The sequence below is a fragment of the Morone saxatilis genome, unplaced genomic scaffold (assembly GCF_004916995.1).
Source record: "Morone saxatilis isolate NCDOM2014 unplaced genomic scaffold, NCSU_SB_2.0 Contig8, whole genome shotgun sequence".
Taxonomy (NCBI): domain Eukaryota; kingdom Metazoa; phylum Chordata; class Actinopteri; family Moronidae; genus Morone; species Morone saxatilis.
In genome coordinates this window covers 18,591,806-18,614,449 of record NW_023340257.1, presented here as the reverse complement: position 1 = coordinate 18,614,449, position 22,644 = coordinate 18,591,806, and the positions used below count along the sequence as shown (strand labels likewise).

The following is a 22,644-nucleotide window of genomic DNA, read 5'->3' as shown; positions in this document are numbered from 1 at the left end:
GCAATAGAGGGACCATCTCTCCCAGGACCTGACTTTAAATGCAGTGAACAGTTTGTTCCCACCTGGTTTGAACCTCTCTTCAGTGAAGCTTCTCCTTCTTTTAACCTTAAAATGACTGTCAGTGTTTGTTCTTTACAACACATCACAATCCACAATACAACAGTAAGTAGAACACAAGATGAAGCCAAATACATACAATAAATAACACATACATAAAAAATTGAATAATAAAAGGCAAATACTTAACAGAAAGGAGGCCATTGCCAGTGAATTCACTTGGCTGCAATCACACATAATCTTAAAAAGTTTTTTGCAAACAACTCGACTGTTTAAAGGTGCACTAGGCATCTTTGCACTTGAATCCCCAAGGGGGAACAGCAGGAGGTAACTGTTTGAAGTTTTGAAAATGAAAAGGACTTCATCATTTAGAAATCATGTAATGTGACATCAGGGAGGTACACACTCCTCGGACCTTAATTTCCTATTTTTGGTGGCTGGCAGGGGTGATGAGGATGAGGGGAAAATAAATTTGCAGCAGGTGCAGCCATTGTTGGTGAGTTTAGCTTTCTCTCCTTGGAGCGCTTACTCCCTGCTGTTTAGAAGAGGATTTTGTATTTCGCTCCCAAGTTTCAATTTGTTTCTGCCTGTGTGCCAAGAACATTGCCTGCCAGTGACCATACTTGAAACCAGGAATAAGGGTGGCTCTTCTGTAGACTTTCAAGTAATATGTAAAAAAAAAAATAATATTTCTGCATACCTAGTGTGCAATTTTTATGTTCAAATTGATGCATTTTGCATCCTTTTTTTTTTTTGGCTTTTACAATTTTACATTTTTACTACTGCAGGTTAAGGCTTGTAAGGCTTTGTGTTAAAGTCAGTGTGAGGAATAGTAATATTTATTGATGTTGGTCAGATTATGGTTTGCTTTTCTATCAAACTAAATGACTAAAATATTTATGTCTAGGAGTCCCACTCCCCTTAGTCTGGCTCACAGTAAGTAGACTGTTGGTATAAATCTGCCATTGCCCAACTATTTCAGCCGGCATTTTCCTCCCCTTCCGCTATCTTCTGACACTATTTGGCAAGGGCACTATCGCTGTATCCTCGGCTCAGCACCCAAGGCGATTGTGATTGTTTTAAAGTGATACAAACAAAGCAGTGTTTCTGTTCCCTATACCAGAATGATAATGGGTTCCGCCAGACCTTTCTCCAATGCTGGCACTGCACTAAAATGAAGTGTGGAGATCTGGAGGTCTGGCTATGTGAGACTACACTCCACTCAAAAATGCGTTTTGCTTATTGTTCCCTCACTCTGATGCTTGACCTTCACTGTGCAGAATGATGCATGTGCAGAGTTTGACACTAGAAGGATGTTTTCACACTCATCTGCTGAAGAGGGAAAGTTTCTCTGTGCTCACCTTCAATCTGAGTTTTAGACATACGTATGAGCATGATTTTGTGAAACTAGTCTGGAAGCCAATTGTGGTCCAATATGCAACTTAAACAAGATGTGATGTGGAAACTTGAAAACTCCAGTGCACACATTGTGTGCACTGAGAATGAACTACAGTGAAGTAGGTCACATCCTGGCTCATGAGTTATGTGATATTTGCAACATGGTGGAACATGGTACTCCTGATCTATACTTCTCTTCCCAATAGTTCCTGTTTGGAGCTACAATTGATTTTTTCATTTTCCCCTTGCTCACTATCTTACCAGCACGTTTTAGTTTGTAACATATCATGGATGCATGCATGCAATAATTGCATGGATGTGAGTACACAGCAGGCTGATATTGAAACATAAGTATTATATTGCAAAATGTGTTTTTTCATTTGAAATGTTGTAGTTTTTTGATAGTATGTTGTTTTATGGTATGATATATTTCAAAGATTTCTTAACATAACACCAGAGGCAGCTTGCCATAGTTTGAGAACCAGTTATTTAAATAATCTAATATATCAGACACAAGTTCTTATTTAAATATTATGCGTGTCTGGAGGGGATCTTTAAGATATGATAAATTTATGAATCTGAACATTACCATTACACTATACACTTACTACTATATATTACAGAGCCCAAAGCATTTTTACTGATGGGCAACAGAAATATAAAAAAGTTAACACATCAGTTCATTGTCCCATACCCATAATGCTTTATTTTTTAATGAATAGGCACTTACTGTATCTTTTAGAGCCCACCGAATTACCAGGCATGAGGAGTCATACTGTTCAGAGAACAATGACAACAGCTGAATGTTATTTAAATGAAACAGTCTGATCTGTCTGTACCTTTCAAACATTGTCACACTAGAAAAAGACAAAACAGCTCCGGTCTTTGTATAAAAGAATACAAACCCTGGTGGGTTATGCTATGGTACAAAAGGACGTTATTACATCTGATTCATCACACACTGATGCAGATTGTTAGATTTGGCCACTGAAACCAACACTCATGTTTGAAGTTAACATGTTCCCAAAGCAGCGGGATCGGATGAGCAGAGGAGCTGAGGTGCAGAGTGTTGTGCTAAAAGCAAAGCTGTTGTTGAAAATGGGCTCATTGTGGATTTTGCGAGAGAGACGATTGCAGGTTTCGGAATGGTAATATTGTTTTGATTATCACTCAGTCTGCTTGTTTAGGTCGTGTTGACAGCCATGAACTGTGTGTCAAAAACCAGCAATGTAACAGATTTTTTTTTCTGGCTGGCGAATGTTTATGGCATTTGTGAAAATAAATGCATTTGTAATGGTTTTAACGTCTACGCCATTTCACCAATTGTAGGGCAAGCAGTGAATATGATTTTAATGGAGGGACAAGGTCTTGGGCAGAGAGGTGTCAGAAAAGCTGTCAGAGTCAGGAGAAATAGAAAAACATGGTCTGTTGTAGGTGTCGGACTAATGCAGTTTTTCTACACCTGCAAACTTGAAATCTCTGCCTCCTGAATGGTTTAGTGGATGTTGATGTTTTGAATGCACATGAAGAATAACCATGTGGGTTTTAGGAATGTCTTACAAACCGGGCTTCAAACACAGTAGGACCTCACTAATCCAAATCTCTCAGGTACAAAGCCGTCAGAGAAGTACTGGTAGAAAAAAAAAAACTCCCAGCACGCGGTTAATGAAACATATACAGATTTTGATATTATCTAATGTTTGATGTTCAGTAGTTCTGTGGGTTGGTTGATACTCACAGAAATGTGTTTATTGCACCAGCTGACATGTGTGACTTTGTCACTGTGACATAGGTTTCCTGTGAGTCTCATAACTCTGCCACCCCATGGTTATTCATCATTGTGCTCTGCCAGGCAGATGATGACATCTGCTTGTTCCCAATGGGCCCATAATGATCACTCCCAAACAAAAGGACAGCATATGCCAGCAAATAGCTCACTCAAGGCAGACTTATTCAATCTATCGCAACTTAATTTCTAATTGTTGTGTAAAGATTCCTTTGAAGCTGAGATTTTCCGTGCTTCCTCTCAGAATGTGTGAAAAACACACTTGTTATTCTTAAACACGTATCTTTAAAGTTATAATATAATATTCTAATACTTTAGAAGTTTTCGCTGAATCGCCTGCGGGCATTTCAGAACCCATGAATGATGTGTGTGTCTACTGCTGTTAAATGCATACCATTTGCTCCATGCTGCACCCATAACACTTGCATGAATGAATGAAAAGCAATGGGAGGCAAATGTTCTCTTTTCCAGAAAAAAATACAACTATTCTTTTTCTACCTACAGTGTATTTGCTATCAACATTTGTGCCTGTGGCCATGACATCTTCAATTAGTAACTTCCTATCCACATATTTTACCAATTTCCATTAAACACAGTTTCTCTGGTGTACAAGTGTTGGAAGCTCTATGACTTCAGCTGGCTATAATGAGACACAGGAGATTGGTAAAAGGTGCTCATAACTGCGTATAATTATGTCTGTGACTCCCACTCCTCTTTTCTGGAGGATTTAATGCCAGACAAAATCATGTTGTGGTCCATGTGAGGGTTTGTTGTCCCAGACTAATCATGCTTGCAACAGTTGCTTAATTAGTGTGTGTTTCTGAAACATAGATCTGTCTTAGCATGATAACCTTGTGCTATTTTTGTGTAGCTTTTCAGCAGCAACGCACAACCTCAAACCCAACTCGTATCGTCATTGTCATTTTTCTACTAAATTACAATTTCCTTCTCGTATCTGGCATTGTACTGTTTTGTTTTGTCATTTATGAGCTCTTGCTCGGGTTAAAGCCATCACACACCTGTCAAAAAAGTGTCTTTTCTTTAGTCAGCTGCATGCAATAAATAGCTTTATTTCAATGAGTTGTTTTGTTCTTGATAAATATTTGCTTATAAGCATTATTAATAGAGCCAAGTTGGATTGTCTATCAATTTTCCTTTCACCCAACTGCCAGATTCTACCAGTGCTAGTCCTTCAGGCTCTTCCTATTTCAAAAAGACTAATGACCTTTCTCTGTGCGACAGAGACACCGGACAGGTGTGAGGCCGATGTAAATCCACGTCAAATCAGGTCCTATTGTGGTGCATGTATTGTATGTGGCCGGTTGAAAGAAGGCTGAGAAAGAGGCTTGTCATACTGTTCTCCACGCCAGTGTGTCTGGAGCAGACTGTGAATTGTGCCCCCTGGCTGGTGTGTGGTGTGGGAGAGAGTTGGCCAGAGGGAGGGCTTTCTCTCTCAGAGGTTACCTGGTACTATAACTCACACATACTGCCTGTTGGCAGGAGAACAATGCCGCCTTTTACTGCCACGGTTTAGCCCACAGTTGACTTTTTGACCTATAAATCTTCCATGGACGAGAAGTCAGAGATTCACAAGCCACTGGAAATTTGGGGTTTATAAGGGTTTTGACATAACACGAGCAGGCAGGCCTCATGAGTCTCCCTGTTCCTATGAAAGGCTGTTGTGAAACTGTCCTTGTGAATCACACTGATTTTATAAAATGTGCAACATAGTAAGGAACTTTCAACATATCAGCTTGTAGATTATTTTTTCATAATATAAGCGATGACAACCTCTTTTACAGACATTTCCCCATGTTTATGAAGAACACTCATATAAAACCTCTTGTTAAAGTAACTTTTAAGCAAGAGAAAAGCAATAGACATAAGAAAAACAAAATCTCTTCCCTGCTGTCGTGTTGGCAAGCAGGTTTAAGCAGGCATAGATAAACAATTTCTCCTACATTGTTTCACTTAATGGTTAAATTTTCTCATATCAAATTCCTCACTGATACAAATGCTCCCTGAAAATATGGCCTCTCCAAAATACACTCATATTTCAGCCCTCATAATGCTGAGCCCAGAGTCATCCAGCCTGGAAATTGCCCATGGAGAATTCTTGTTCGCCTGGATATTATATGTGCCACATCCTATCCCAGCCTTTGTGAAGACCCTCTTCCCTGAATGGCCAATTTCCCTCTTCCAGACACTGACATTTCAGCTATCAGACTGCCTTCGGTCACAGGAAAAGAAATCTAGCCCACCCCCCTCTTCAAATACTGTCAGAGGAGAATCTCTTCCTGATACCCTGATACCCCCCTACCACCATCAACACCACCTCCGCCATACACTCCATCCCCGGCGGCAACATTATGCTGTCCTTGATGTTTTATCATTAGTTTGGGAGTGTGTGGTCCCCCACTGCTGTCTTTTGATGGAGTGCAGACAGTAAAGGCATGGAGACAGCCAGCCAATTTCCCCTGCTGCGACTCTCCCACAGCAAGGGGTCGTGCTATCTTTCCCCTGCACCAGAGCCAGGCATATATTCCCCTGATGAGGAAGCTTTCAGCCCTCCTTAGTACTATTGCATACCTGAATTGCCCTCCATTTTGTCTTTCTGATTATTTTGTTTGGGGGTTAGTGACAGGCCTAATCAGTACAGTGTGGGGCGGAGGATGCTGCTCTGGGCTCTGCTGTGCTGCAGCGGGAGACCACCAGAGTGGTTTAATTTGCAGTTTGACTTAATTATTGAAAGAGACTGTGGAAAATAGCAATACCTTTCCATGATTGCCAGACATTATTATTCACAGTTAATTAGAAAATGTATAAAAAAAGGAAATACAATATCTTACCATAATTGAATGTAATGCAACCCCAGCACTGTTGCATAGTGTACGGACGCGGCTCTGTGGATGGTCTGTCTGTAGGTCTGTCATTAACCAGACTAAAGCATCTAAACAACTTTTATAGAGTTTATTGAGACTTAATGGTTCCCAGAGGCTATAGGCTAATGAGTATGTTGATCCCCTGGCTTTCCTCTAGCACCACCTAGAGGTTGCCATTTTTGTTTTGTTCGGATGGATTGCCGTGGTGCCCAGAGGATAAATCCTAACAACTTTACCGATCCTTTTACTTCACCTCAAGAGCACGTCAGCATGTCATAGTTTTCACTTGTTCAGCGAATTATCTCAACATCTACAGCACAACAGTTTGTATATGGTCCCCAAATGACAAATCCTAATGACTTTGGTGATCCCGATTTCCTGTAGTGCCACCATGAGGTTAACATTTCCGCAATGGCGTTAAGATATCTGGTCAACTATTTGTTACACACATTTATGTCCCCTTCAGGATAAATTGTAATCACTAGGGGATCCCTTAATTTTTCATCCAGCGCCATCATCAGGTCAAAATAAGAGTTAAATTTGTCCAATACAAATACCTGACATTTCCATCAGCTAATTAGTGCTAATTATCAAACACTGGCATGCTTACACACCAAGTTAACACAGTGACAATGGTAATCATTATACCTGCTAAACATCAGTCTGTTAGCATTGTCACTGTGAGCATGTTAGCATGCTGACGTTAACATTTAGCTCAAAGCACCACCTAAGTCTAAGTCTCTTAAAAATGAACTCACTGCAGGAGCTAAAACATGTGCATGGTATGGTTATAGCTCAGCTTTTCATCTTCAATGACTTTTGTCTATTTCTTTACTCTTGTCTTCCTTTATTTCTTATACATGTTCTTTATTTTTTTATTCTTTTCATCTAGATGCTCCCACTACTAGCCCCACACCCACCACCAACCCAGTCAACACGCAAGGTACTGTATGCCCCCACTACTGTCCCTCTCAGCAATCATGTGTGTTTGTGTGTGTGTGTGTGGGAGCTTGCATGCACCTGATCAGGTGATCGGGAGAGGAAGAATGAGGGCTTGTACCTAAGGTTAAGAGAGACCGTGGATGGCCAGTTTTAATCAGATAGTGCTGCTGATAGGTGACATTGAGGACAGGCAACGCAGGGCTGACAGAGACACCTGTCATAGTCCTTTTCCAGGCCCATGTTTGATCTGAGAAAACGTACAGACTCGCTGTTCTGCTATCTTATCAGCATCTGCAGCTATATCTCAACCGGCCCATCCATCATATTATAATGCCCTTTACATCTCCCCTACAAATGCCAGTCACATTTCGTCTTTGCGAGGCTGAAAAAACATCAATAACTATTTTCTCAAAGACATATGAAATGAATGAAAGGCAGTTAATTTGCAGTGTTTATAGCATAGCAACCTTTTGACATCTTCTGTACACACTATTTTATACTTTGATTTAAGCCCTGTTGCTAAAATTTATGACAATATTAACCATTTAAAAAAAGATATCACTATTATTTCAAAAGCGCTGCTAAGGCTAGACAGATGGCGAGGCAACCTTGGGAGTTGACATTTGGATATGCCAGAATGTGACATTTCAATACAAAAAACTATCTTTAAAGAATAGATCGGTTTATCAATAGCTGCTTTAGAGATACGGCAATTTTGGCCCTTTTGTCATGACCATTCTGCAATTCATACCGTCATATAAATGTGGAGTGGCGATATACAACATAATAAGTTTGAAACTCAGTGTGAGACTGCATCAAAAGCCTCAATATTCTAATGTGGCAGCTTTTAGATCTCCTTCATTTATAGTTTTATTTGATCAAACAATTGGCTTTTCAATAGTTTGTGCATTATGTATTTATTTATTAAAAATAGGGTCAATAGCCACATAAATGGCACTGTCTATAGTTTGTGAGGTCTCCTGGGTTTTTAATTTAAATCTCTGTTCACTGTGATGGGGCTCTTCTCTGTTGCATATTTTACATTTCTTACCCAAGTTTAAAATTTCTTCTTCAAACTCGCTTTTTTTCCCTCTCAAGTAAAGTTATCAGCAGCATGCCAGTGATCATGCTGCATGGATACAGCCTCACGTCAGCTCTCCTACTCTCTGGGTGTGGCTCAGTCGAAACAGGAAGTTGCCTTTGCAGAAGTGTGCATTACTCTGCAGTTTCCCCTCTAAGCTCTTCTCCTCAGAGTTGCACTGATGCAGCCGTCTCCGTCTTTTCTGCTGAAACATTCCAGTAATTTCCGAAAGACAGGCTTGAAAGAGGATTTACCGTGATTTATGCAGTACATGCTGGGAGGATGTAATTGAGCTTTCTTGCAGTTCACTACTCTTCTAAATACCCTGTCACAGGGGCAATGGTAAGCTGGCTTGCGGTAGATTGCTTTGCACTACCTTAATCAGCATAACAGCACAGTATAGCATTTTCCTCTGGCCAATAAGAAAGTATACAGCACGATTTCTTATTCATTCATTACAACCAGAGTGTGAATTGGCATGGCCACTGGCAGCACCAGCTGCGATTTTCTGTAGTAATCAGGGGCCACTGAACTACTACTGTATATGATTCTGATTTTAAAGGTCCAATCACTAAATTTTTGGGTGCATACATTTCAGTTATTGTCACACATGCATAGATTTAAGAGTACTGCTTAAAAAAATCTTAATTTCATGTGTTTGTCTACTGATCATAACTAAACATTGTTCACACATTAAAAATGAATGAATAATCAAGTAATATACATGTACGCATGTTCTTATCTGATGTTTATGACTTTTATGGATGGTTGTGTACATGACCGTGGTTGTTATAATCATTAGTTGTCATTAATGTGTTCTTGTTTGGATCATTCTTTGATTTTGATGTGGTAATTTGAACCATTTATTGGCCATATATTGATTAGTGATGGTTGTGTTATATTGGGATTAGTTGCGTTCTGTTTCATTATTGTATTCATGTTTGGATATTTCAATGTGTAGAATACGGGAAGATAAGCAACTGCTATGATAGAAGATAATGGAGATCTAATAAAATAAACAACTCCACATACAGTAGATGTAGTTATGGTTTAGTGTATTAAAAAACTGGTTTTAAATATCCAATTTTTTACACCTGAATCACACATTTTAAGTGTCACTTCTGTGTGCATTATTTTAATAGCTCCAGTAAGATCTGAGTATTTTACAGCGTACTGAACAAATCTTTCAAGTTGCTATCATTCATTCATTATTCTACAGAAGCAGCAGGTGCCACGCGGTCACACTATTTTCCCTCTGTATTATGAAAGAAAACATGCAAGGGGGTTTCTGAATTGTGTTAACCCACTCCCCTTGTGGATTTGTGGTTTCATAATAGATGCAAAAATTGGATTTAATTACAAAAAGCTATGATTTTACTTGCTATATTTTCTTCTCTCTGTGTAGTTTTATTTTTCTTCTTGTTGTCGCCTTGCAAACCGAAGACTCAGTTCAAAGCAGTGGGGGAGCAAATGCCACGTTAAAGCACAGAATCTCACAGTTGTTTGTCTTCTATGCTGTTTCATGTTGAGAAAGTTTCACTAGAGTTCATATTGTCAGGTCTTTCAGTGTCTTAAAAGATGCAAAGAGTGTGTGTGTGTGTGTGTGTGTGTGTGTGTGTGTTTGTGTTTGTGTAGAGCTCATGGGAGAGATAAGTCACAATTTCATTGGAACATTTCTTTCATGTGTTTGAAAGTTTTCCAACCTTGTTTCTCTCCGTGTGTTTTTACTGCACATTTACACTAAAACAAATAGCTTTTCATGTCTTGTATCAAGAAAAAAATTGACAGACGTGTGACTCACTGATCCAAATACTTGATTTAGACGTATCACATTAAACGCAGCATGAATCATACATTTTAATATGAATGAGGCAGAATATTGTCTTCAAGATGGACAGTAGATCACAGTGTGGGGGGGGGGAATCTACAAGTTCTTTGTCAGTGGTTGTATTTCTTTCGGGGAGAGGGTAGAATTTACCCAGAATCCCCAGCTCTGAAGGAATAAAGGGAGTCTGTGGCGATAATGCTCCAGCTCGTCAGATGCTCAGAGATGATCCAAGGCAGGGACATCATATCCTGGCTAAGCCTTCAGTAACCCCCCTCTCCCCCAGCTTGTCGAGTGGAACCAGAGGAAAGACGCGGAACAAGGAATTATGTTGTAGACTTGATTAAAAGGGTCCTATGTTTCTGCAGATCTGCAGTCCAGGGTAAATTGTTGTTTAGCATGCTACAGTTGGACTCCTGCTGAATGGTTTAAAGCAATATAAAAACTCAAGAACATTAAAGAGGCTTTGGGGTGTGATGAGTTAAAGGGGGTTTTCTGAGGTCAACAGCCTTCTGCTTTATGGATAGTACAAGCAGTAAATTAACTGCCAATAAGAGCTTTGCAAGCAAACATTACACTATACATGAACCTGAGTTTGATCTCTATATTGCACCCTGTAGACTTTATAATACTACTAACCATAATATAGTTTTTATTGCTTGCCTGGCTAAGCCGTCAGGGATTTGTAGATCCTTACAACCTGAACGTGCGGTGCACAGAATACGCACATGACTTCAGGGTTAGTCCCTTGTCTTTGTTCAGACAAACATGGAACTTTTTTCTTTTTTTTTCCATGTGAGTAAAACCATGTGATTTAGTGCCAGATGGTATTTCAGGAATCCATTTCTGGCAGGTTTTCATATGTGTTTTGTTTGCTGTTTCCTCCCTCGGTGCTGGTATATGTTAGGTGTAGGCAGATTTCTACTGTTGTTGAGTCTTGGGATTCATGTCAACTCCATGTACACTTCAGCAAAGACTGTTATGAGTGGATTTAGTATTCAACATAAATAGCCATTAAACATTTACCAGTGTTGTTTAAACTCTCACATGTATAATTTCTCTTTGAAGTATTTCATTGGAAAAATTAAAGAAACATTTAGAAATGCTAATTAGTTTTTTTTTTCTTCACATTTGTTTACTCTGATTCCCAGTTGAAACTGTGTTTTTTCTGACCCGCAGGTTTTTTTTTCTTCCCTTTAAACAGTTATTAAAGAAAGAAAATATTGTAATGGTCCACTTTAATTGGTCTCCAGGGAATAGGTTAGTAATGCCAGCCCACCCTGAAGTTAAAAGAGTGTTTCACTGCAGTAATATTGTTTTTTTCGCGGAGCAGTTGTAAATGATTATGAGAGCTCTACTTAGCACATTAAGGTTTGGAGATTGAATGTTATGTGCCAAGGAACTCACACTGTGTCCTCATTTTCGGCTGATGAGGTGTACTTTTACTCCAGGCTACTTTAGGAAGAGAATAGTGATTTCTATTATTTTGTCAACCTTTTCCCCTGCCTTGACCTCCACTTGGGGAGGCTGGGTGGGGGGGCTCGGTGAAGGGGAAGATGGGTGTGACCAGCTTTTATGCAGAGAATTCTGCCAATCTCAAAAGACACAATAAACTGCCATCGAGGAGTTCAAGTTCACTGTTACAATTTCCATTCATTTGCCATTTTATTAGTTCTAGTCAGACATTCACTTGTATTTCAGCATCTCCGTTAAATGTCACAGCTGTATTCGTACATCTTCAAATCATTGTTTGGGTTATTACAAAGGACTCAGGGAATCTATTTGTCGGCCGAGCACTGGCATTGGAATTCAACGGAGGCCTATATTGTGTTGTGTTGATGGTCTGCTACAACAGCAATAGGAAAAAATTATTTGGAAGAGATTGCCCATGTGTGCTCATCTCATTACGTTCATTTCCTTTTCAAATAGCAACAAATACAAAAGTCAAGGATGTTAGCAGTTCAGTGCTGCAAAATGACTATTGACGGTCCTTAAGTTGATTTTGCAGCAATGCCTCATTGTCTTGTCACTGTTCAGGAAAGGGTTACTGTGAGAGTCTATTCAGAGGAAGTGAAGGTTTTGCTCTATCAATGCAAGAGAGTCATTGTTTCAATTATATCCATGTAATTACAGCTATAAATTGTAATCCGTTTGTGTGTGCGTTTGTGTATGTGTGTGTGCATAGTGCATGTGTGATATGCCTCTTTATGTGAGCAGAAAGTTATTAAAAGAAAACTGAAATTATACTCCGTGTAATCAGCCCGGTGACAAGCTCGCAGGTCTGATCTCCACGCTGACAGACGCTCTGTTACTGACCACAGCAGCAATTGGTCATTCCAGTACAGAGATGGAAAGGTGCGACTGTAAAGCATGTGGTACTGTGGAGTTCAGCGGAGCAGATTTCACCGCCGCGCAGACTTAGGCATCAGTTGCAAATCCTCTATATTCCCCCATAAATCCCCACGGCTGTGCACATCCTGTCAGGACGCCGGTGTGGGCATGTCAGCACTCCCCGATGGAGCCGCGAGCAGAGCTGTGCCGGCAGTATGGACACCAGCCACATCACAGACATAATCAAATTCTACTTATTTCAAGTGCGAGGCCACAAATGCTGCTGTAATAACACTGGCTGTCATTTGGAGGTTTTCTTCTATTATAAGCGCCTTGTAGTGTTATGAATGCATATATATTGAACATGCAAGGCCTGAGGGGATCACACTCTTGATCCTGGATGTGTTAGAACCCGGAATGACAAACTAATCTACAAGGGACTAAGGAGGAATGACTGTAATGACAATTTGACACTTGATAAAGAAAATCTATTCTTGTTAAGGTCAGAGATTAGGGTCAGGTACAGAGCTGCATTTCTCGAGCTTAAACCTACCTTTTTGCTCAGTTACCAAAATGCAGTAAGTGGACAATATAACAAGAAGACATGAAATTTGTTGTGATCATAGCATGTTCCCGTTATTTTGTCCACCTTGTGACACATTTGTGAGTGGCTAAAACTCAGTGGGTTAGTGTAGGCAGTAGGCAGTGGTCAGTGTGTTTTCTACAGCACTTTGGATACAGGCACTATATAAATACAGCCCATTAAAAAAAAGTATTTTGACAAAATATTCTGAACACACTTTCTAGAGGCTACTTCAGTACATGGAGTTTGCTCAGTTGTCATGAAGATGGGGAAATTGTTATCATGTGACCTAGGTATAGAATTTTAGCCAAAAAATATCCGCATTGATGCATTAGAGCAGCGTTTTTCAAACTGTTTTCAAAAATGTAACATATTCTTTCATCCAAGTACGCCCTGCTAAAAGATAAATGCCAATTTAGTGACAGAAAAAATGGGCTTGCACTTCACTGAGGATCTTGGCAGGGAGGCAATAGCAGTGATCAAACTATTTTCCAATAGTTTTACTGCTGAAAATAGGAATATTGAATATAAGATGTTTTTTATCAAACTTATATATTTTTTTTGTTATTGTATAATTATTTTAGGAATTATGCTTGACATATTTTATTTTTATTTAAATGTCATATATCCCATGCAGTACTCCAAAGTACCCCTAGGGGTACATGTACTCCCATTTTACAAATGCTGCATTAAAGGCTGAGATATCCTGACTTTTAGTCCCTGTAAACTGAAAAAATCCCATAGCATCTCATTGTAAGACTGTCCCTGCCTGGTAAAGACCCCCCATATTTTAAGCTTTATACATCCAGTTGCTAACACAGGCTTTTCTGTTAAAGATTTGTAAAGCTGAGATAACCCTAATGACATTATCAGGAGGTACTTTTTTTCAGACATAAGTAAATCTAGCTTCAGAGCTGCAGAATACAACTGTTTTCACAGAGCTCATGACTAGTGACCTTTATGTTTAAATCATCTGACAATACACTTTACAGCTCTGTATCGCATTGCATTATGTAACATATCTCGTAATCTCCTTGCAATATAACGCAGGCTGCAGCACCACCTCAAAATGAATGAAAATCAGCACAAAGTAGTATTTACTGAATTTGAGATCATGTTTTTGTGGCCCCCCCTGTAATAACTACAGAACTGACAAACAGAAAACCAGTGTTCAGCAGTGTACTTAATGCAGGCAACATGATATGCAACCAACCATAACTGTTGATACTGTATGTGTTATGGGATTTTTAGTCTCTCTTTGACATTTTTGTGATAGAGTCTCGATGCTTTCTCTGGGCGGATTTTTCTACCTGTTAAATAAAACTCTCCCTTGCTGTGCAGAGGCGGTCGAGACCCTGCATGTTTCCTTGTGGATGTGTCAGGCAGAAGACAGCAGGGAGCAAGGTTAGGGTAGGAAGGTGTGGGAGGTGGGGAGGTGGGGGGTGGGGCAGGCCTATGCACAGGCCATTTAGTGGGTGAATGTTCATTAGCATGGAGCATGGGCCGTTCCCTCTCCTCGGGGGAATGAGCTATGCTATCTGACATCCTCGATACAGTAAACAAACTGCGCCTTGCACTTCCCTGCTTCACACACACCGACGCACAGCAACGGCTTGCTCCGTGAAGACGAGTTCATTTTAAGAGAGCACTCAACTGAGACAAAACTTTTTTCATTAATTAGTTTCATTGCAGCTCCTCTTCCAAGATGTCCTCCTGCTAAATCAACGCAACCTGAATAAGGTGCTGTTTTTAGGTGGAGACGAGAACGTGTCACACGTCTTGGGCCCCTCAACTCGACTTATTACGCCCTCACAGTGTTGAGAAATTCTGCACCCTCCACTCGTCTTTTATCAGAATCATTCAAGTTCAGAGCATGACTAGTGAGATTGATGGAAAATTGAGCTGCTCTCTCATGCAGCAAAGAACAGTGCAGCCATTCCCTCGCCTGCCACTCCTCCATCAGTCCAAATGTGCACAGATATAGACTATTGATAAACGCCTCTGAACTATTCTGAGACTGGAAATTTAAAGGCTTCAAATTTTGCCTTGTTCTTCTGTGGTGCACGGATAAATCTAGCTAAATGCTAGACAGTGATACTCTCTGACACCTGAGGCAGCCACGTATTTCTCTGCATGGGGACACCGGGCGCCAATTTATCTCCAGACTTATGTCTATTTCTGATGATTGAGCTCTATAACTTCCAGAAATGGCCTCTTAAATCACAATGTATTTTACAGTGTGTGAACTCTTGCTGAAATTGCAGACGGTGTCTACTGTTTCATGGTGAAATAACTGTCTAAAAACATTTTTCAACATTGCTCACTCAGGGGGCTCGGGCAGCCATTTCAGCTATATGAAGCATTGAAAACGTTCATGTAATGAGCTGGGTTCAACAGTATAACATTACAAATGTATGGTTTATAACTCAGAGAGACATCAGACTGTATTTCACATGTTCAAGTCATAGATGCTATTTTTTTGATTATTAAGGAATAGTTCAACATGTTAGCAAATACACTTCTTGCCAAGAGTTGGATGAGATGATCAATACCACTCCCATGTCCGTCAGCTGGTTAGCTTAGCTTAGCATAAAGACTGGAAACAAGGAAGTCACTGCGTCTGGCCAAGAAATAGTCTGGCACATAATCCCTGTAAAATCACAATGTGTTGTTTTTACGCTTCGGTTTTATATGGATTACACCAACAAGAGATGACGTGTTAATTAGTGAGCTTTAGAGGTGCTGGTAGTGGGATTTTGTTACCTTAGCACATCTGTTTCACACGTTTCCAGTCTTAACACTAAGCTAAGCTAAGACACATGAGTGAGGTATTGATCTTATCACCCAACTCTCTGCGCGATAGCCAAAGTGCATTTCCCAAAAACGTTTTTATTCCTTTAAATTAAATATGTGAACAGATTTTGTAGATTTAAATGGGTTTTGAATTTGAATAGTTTCATGGACAATGGGATGAGAACACTGTACATAAAGCTGCAAAGAAAATACGTGAGGAATAATTAAAATTAAACATTTTAGTTAGTAAAAAGCCACATTCTGGGTATTATAAAGCTGAGTTATTGGCAGTGTTTTGCAGGATTTGTCAGTATGTACTACATGGTTTAATAGCCTATTTGTGGGATGTTTAGTTCCAAATTGTGTACCATTTACCATCCTCCATGGGCCACCTTCTGTCATGGCATCTCATTTTCATTGGTAAGCAACATAAGCTGGCATTTTTCACAACAGCCTTTTCAAGTGTTTCCTCTGCGGTTGGGTCATGCTAAAATGGAAAAAACAAACCAATTTTATTTATTTTGGCAGCGTAATGATTTAATGGCCATAGCTTCCAGTGTGGTCCACGTCTGCCTGAATGTATTAGTTTTGTGCCTGGCTGAGAGGGTTTACTGATCATGAAATTATTTACGTTTATTGTCCTGTTTTCAGACTCTAGAGCCGGCGAGGGGGCACCGCAGAAAATTGACCATGCTGTCATCGGAGGAGTGGTTGCCGTGGTGATGTTTGCCATCCTCTGTGCACTCATTGTTCTTGGTCGATACTTTGCCAGACACAAAGGTAAAGCACCGGCAGCGCAATCATACTTGATCATGAACACATCTTAGAGTTCAAGTGTTTTTTGTTGTTAGTGCTAGTCGAGTCCAATAGGATTGAAGTGCATGAGAGGATGAGGAGGAGGTGTGAGGCTAATTTGGCTGTACTCTTTTTGCAGGAACTTACTTCACACATGAAGCCAAAGGGGCGGACGACGCGGCCGACGCAGACACGGCCATCATCAACGCGGAGGGGGGACACAACAACACAGACGAGAAGAAAGAGTACTATATCTAAACTGGACAGGCCAGGAGAGACGGGTGGGGATGCTGGTGGTGGTGGTGGTGGTGCTGTAGGAGCATTATGTCTAACTCCGATTGGTTACAAGAAGGCTTGGTTGCGGGGAGGGCGAGATTTAAAGAGGAAGAGAAGAAAGTGGAAAGTAGGACTGGCATGGCCAAGTGGTAAGAAGAGGCGTTGCTGAGTCTCCTATCCGACCCTTCCTGGACTGCTGGGGCCTATTCTGTACAGTTCAATTATTTTACAGACAATTTTGTGCCTTGTTCTATTTCTTTTGTTTATTTTGTTGTTTTTTTCCCCCTTCACATGCTTGTTGGATTTGATTTTTTTTCCATGTACTCCACCTGATCCTTTGTTGCTTGTTGGCTTTCAGAGGAGATTAAATAGGCCTGGTGTTTGTCTATGTGTGCTGCAGCTAGCTTTTAGCTCATGTACCCAGATCTGAGGAGCCAGCTCATCAACACTTATGACCTTTTTTTTCCTTTCTTTTGAGTTCAGTAACTGGTAGACAGTGTCAACGCATTTCTCCCTGCTCAGTCAGAGTCCAACAGTATCCTTAAAATTCATCACATTTCCCCAATACATGCAGGTTTAATTTCTTTAACGCAACCCCTTTGAGGTCAGGTTCACTGTGTTGATTACTAATGTAACAGTTGTGAGTAATCATGCTCATCATAGAATGTATTTGTTCCTGAAAGTGAAGTAGGAGTGCCGTTAAGTATCATTTCACACCAAACGCAACAGTACAACTGGTCCTTTGTTGGTGTCAAAAAACATGTGAGGATGAGTAGATGTGAGGTCAGTTTAGTATTTGATTAGGGTATTGTGGAGTCCAGTCTACGACATTCTGACAGCTGTATGTTTCTATAGAGAAAATCAATACCACTCTTATGTACGCTAAATGTGAGACTACAGCCAGCAGCGGGTTCGCCTAGCTTAGCATTAAGAATGGAAACGGGGGGAAACAGCTAGCCTGGCTCTGTCCAAAGGTAAAAAGAATACATGTCATTTGTACACTTTTGTTGTTGTTAAAGGTTAAAGGTTAAGTAAACAAGATAAAGCATGTTCATAATTGACCTTTGGAGATACTTATAGGCAGATTTGTTACCTTTGGACAGAGCCAGGCTAGCTGTTTCCCCCCTGATTCCAGTCTTTGTGCTAAGCTAAGCTAACTATCTGCTGGCTGAAGCTTCATGTTTAACGTGGAGACATGAGAGTGGTATCAATCTTAGCATTCAACTCTCGGCAAGAAATAAAGAATTTGCCAAAATGTCAAATTACTCTTTTAAAAATATCACCTGTATCTATTTTGTTTTGTTTTGTCAGAACTCATTTTTTTTAAGCATCCATGGCATGGATGGACCAAAAACATGGCAGAAAATGTTGCTTAGGGTCAGACCTTTTTTTGTTTTAAGTATAAACCCTGTAGTATCTAAAAGAGTGAACAACTGCATTGATCATAAAATGTTATTCAAATGTATTATTTGTTAGATATGAATTCTTTATCTCTCTGCATTTTTTTAGATATTAATTCTTTATCTCTCTGCATTTTTATACCACCCACACGGTCGACCCTGGACCAGATATAATAATTATAGGAGTCTGCATATATACAGTTAATATTACTTGTATACAGCAAAGGTTGAAAGTCCACTGTGCAGAGTGCTCCTCTCTAAATAATAGATTTTTTAAAAATCTAATAATACACTATATTGACCATTTAACTTGAAATATCACAAGGACATTGTTTTTTTTTCCAAGGTTTTTATCTATTTGTTTAATTGTAATGTGTTAAAGAGTTACACTTTGAATGGCAAAGTTTGTATAAGATATCAAAGTATGTCCGTGTGAATACCACGGCAGGTGAAAAATACATTATCACTGCTTATTTCCTGGCTTAGAAATCCTTACTACACATACTTTTTCACCCTTGCCCAAACGCTAGTGAAAAGACATTCAATCACTGCAAACATGAATCAGTTATATTTCCTTGCTGTCTGTAAAGACATTTTACCTTTGGGCTGTCTTTGATAACTTGTAAGGGCTCTCGGCCTTGCAAGTTATCAAAGATTTGCGTAGAGCTTAAGAATTGGTTTGGGGAAGATCATTTTCTTACCGTCATCCTGCAGCCTCAAACCTTCACAGAGGAGCCGTCTACTGTTACAAATTTTTATTTATTTTTTCACCAACACAAATCAGAAGACCCAACGCTCGCAGACGGAGGCGCAGTGTGCACACCATGCATGCTTCATGCTTCTCACTCTGTCACAGCTAGAAGAGTAAAACCTGTTTGGTAATTAGTGAGTGATTTCATTGTATTGCCTGAATAAGAAAATCTGTAAATGTATTATGAAAAAGGATAACCACTGCCTTAAACCCACCTCTTGATACTTATCATTATAAAGGAAAAGACTGAAGGACTTAATTTAGTGCCTTCTTCAATTTTGAGGCATATGGTTAGTATCGTACAGTATCCTCATGTACACTCTTACAGTATATCTTGTATATTTCTGTCCTTTCTAACTTACAGGGCCAATACTGATACACGTTGTCTGTATTCACGCACCATAGACTTACATCACGATTACGACCTGGAGCATAAAAAAGAGTTCGATGTTGAAAAGATAAAATGTATTTCTTTGCTCATCAGGGTGGTGTGGCAGCTTCCACTGACTAGAATGTCGTATGCCAGGATGTAGTATTTATTGTCTTAATTAGTGATCGCAAAACAGTTTCAATTTGGTCATAATTATTTTCTCTGCTTCACTTTATTTGTTATTTATTTGGATATCTTCAAGGACACGGCTCACTAGTAATATCAGAGAGGAATACAGTACTAAAAGCTCTAATAAGCTACAAAAAAGTACATTTTTCTTGATTTTAGTGTTTTGGTGTCATGAAAAAAGTTATGTGCATGACAATTTCTCTTTTGAGGTTTGATATTGGTCATAAATGGTTATAAAGTGCTGCTTTTAATCGAGGAGCGTCAAAACATTGTCGGAGGCATCATTCTAATCCAATTTTTGATTTCTTTTAAATACTTGATATTTAGTATGTTTGTTTTCACTCTCTCAGGTTCATGAGTGTTAATAGTTGTGTTTTTTGCATCTCAGGTAGAATGCAAATTTAAGGCCCCAAGTATATACTGTAGTACCACAGCTATTCAAGAAGTGAAGAAATCACAAGATGTACATGTTTTTTCCTCATTTGTACATGTTTATGTGTTTTTAATATGGTGCACTGTTACAGTAAACGTTTAATATTATTTTGCATAGACCTAGTTCACAAAGAAAGAAAACTAGATTTGTTAAGCAGACGAAAATTATGTACAGTCAGTGTCAACAAAATCACAATGATGTTCATGAAACTTCTTCTTCTTCTCCTTCTTCTTCTTCCACGTAACACTTTATACAGTATCGGTTATTTAGTAATTATAGGATGTGACCACAGACAGTCAATCAAGCATCTGTTTGCATTCAGTCGATTCATGCATACATTTTCATAGACGAAAAGATGGTGTATTTACTGTGACATGAAGTTTTATGAATGATCTGTAACATGTCTTGGATATTTGGATGAAACTCATGTTTAAAGCCTGGGGGGGGGGTTGGTTGTTTTATTACCCCGAAATGGTTGTTTTTGTTGTTGAATCTTAAATTGCTCTCTGTACCCAGGTGACATTTTTTCTTTTGTGTAGTGAAGAGAATGTTTCTCATATGACCATGCATATTTTGTATTGGTTTACACCAACATTTTTACAAAAGAAAAAAAAAATCAGAAGAGTTACTTGTCTTAATAAAAAGATATCAATGTTTAAAGTGCTGTGCTGTTGTTACTTGATCAAAAAAAAAAACGTGACTTCACTTTGTACTCCTGTCCTGCTCAGAGACGCAGACGGCAGAATTTATTAACTTGTATTTGTTGTCATATTCACTTCGCCTGTTCAGCGCACTGAATACATTAGCTGGATTGAACCTGTTTCATTTCATCCGGAGCTGCTGATACTTGTCAAACTCCCAAAGAAGAAACATCTTGAGTTGAGGGGAAAAAAATACTGTACTGATGTAGATTCGATGTGGGTGAGCAGCAGCAGAGGCAGCAGCAGCAATCTGAGCTCCCATCAGTGACTGACACATGCGTTGTGGTTACAGATCGAGGCGAGGAACGTTTTAAATGACACCATGACTGACACCGACAGGCTCGGGGGCCCCTGTTAAGGTTTCTGGCTGAACACGTGGATGTTAGTGATTTGACAAATTGATAGGCATTTTGAGGAACAAGACCTAGTTCATAACCATAAGCAATTCTGTCATCATAATTCTGTCAGTGCCACCATTTCCCATTACTTTAAGTGATCCATCCCAGGTAAAGGTCAATAACATTATTCAAACTTTAATGGGAATAGTTTAACCTTAGAAACCAGCCACTTTCTCCCTTACTCATACAATCATTGAAATATAATGCTTCCCTCAAGGAACATTAAATACCTGCCTACTGATTTTTTTTTAAAACATGACAAATTATGGGATGTTTTTCCATAATTTTTTTCCTAGTTTACAACTCTCGAAATGAAACCATCTGAGTTAAAAAGAGGGTACAAGCATTTTGTTGCTCGGCTGTAGCAGCTGTCAGCGCGTCGTGACTGCATGAATGTGGAAGCGTGATGTTTCAGTTAGATGCTACTAATCCCATTTAAATGTTCAATTTTAATTTGGAATGACATGTTTAAGTGTAATTAGCACAATGGGGAAATTGAGAGTGAACGAATGTCTGAGCATGGCTTGTTTAGTTGGCTAATTGATTGATTGAGATTGATGGCATGTAGCACTTGCCTTGGCTGAGGTATAATTAAATGATGTGGGAATAAATAGTGGGTGAACAAAGGCAAACGCAACAGGCTCTGTCTGCTCACTTATCTCTCTATGTTGCTCCTGTTTTGCACAAATACTTGGGACTTGCATAAGTCTTATTTATTTGCTGATTTAGTTGTTAACAAGAGGACAAATCCCTCTAGTATGTTGTTTTTTAAAACTACATTTTTAGAGAACAGCTCAAGGGCTTTTTGTTCCACAGTTTATTTCTTCAGATGATTTAAACCATTTTACATAAGATAAAAAAAGCCTCTACCTGAGATTAAAAATGCATGATGACTGCTAAGAGAAAATTGGTTTATACTGGATTTAACAATCACTTTGGCTCAATTTTCACAAAAAGTTTCAAAACACACAAAAAAATTGGAATCAGACAGAAAACATCTCTATCCAGAGATATCATTCAGATTATCACAACATATGTGTTTGTTTATCAATTCATTTTAATCATTGCTATTTGATGATGTTTTCAAATAAAATTGTCATTGTCAGTAGCCCTTTATTGACACCACTGTATTCAGTTGGATTTATTTTAAACTGTTCTTTACACAACATTATTGATTACATAAAAGTGGATCATAATGAGCAGAGTTCTGTTGAAAGTAGAAAGTTTCTCTGTGCTCATTGAAAATCAGATTTTAAGGGGCGGGGCCTTATGAACATGATTTGTTACATCACAAATAGTTTGAAAGTCAATCCTGGGGCAATTTACAACGTATACAAGTGTGATGCCGCCAGTGCTTATACTCATGTTCATGAGACATCTTGTGTCCAGCAGGAAAACTTTAAAAATATATAATATTCATAGATGGAATTTCTAATGAGGTAAATAGAGTAGATGCCTTTTAAAGGATTTTAATGTGGAAATTATACCTTTTAGTGGAAAAAAACATATGAGACATAAATTATTCCAAGCAGATTTGTATATATGTCTTAATGCATTTACATAATAAATATGCTCTATTACTGTAAATATGGAAAATACAGTCTAGTGTACAGTATGACTTTACACTACAGTCATATAGTCTTACATTCACAC

At 39.1% G+C, this 22,644-nt stretch overlaps 1 protein-coding gene across 1 annotated transcript in view; it reads left to right on the top strand.

The window, feature by feature from the left end:
- cadm1b (cell adhesion molecule 1b) overlaps positions 1-17,672 on the top strand; it is a 130,630-nt gene extending 112,958 nt beyond the window's left edge. Inside the window, exons 9-11 of the mRNA XM_035680240.1 lie at positions 7,016-7,066; positions 16,330-16,458; positions 16,613-17,672. Of these exons, the coding sequence (XP_035536133.1) occupies positions 7,016-7,066; positions 16,330-16,458; positions 16,613-16,731 (299 nt within the window). The 3' untranslated portion in view covers positions 16,732-17,672. The remainder of the gene's footprint in view (positions 1-7,015; positions 7,067-16,329; positions 16,459-16,612) is intronic.
- The last annotated feature ends 4,972 nt before the right edge of the window (positions 17,673-22,644 follow it).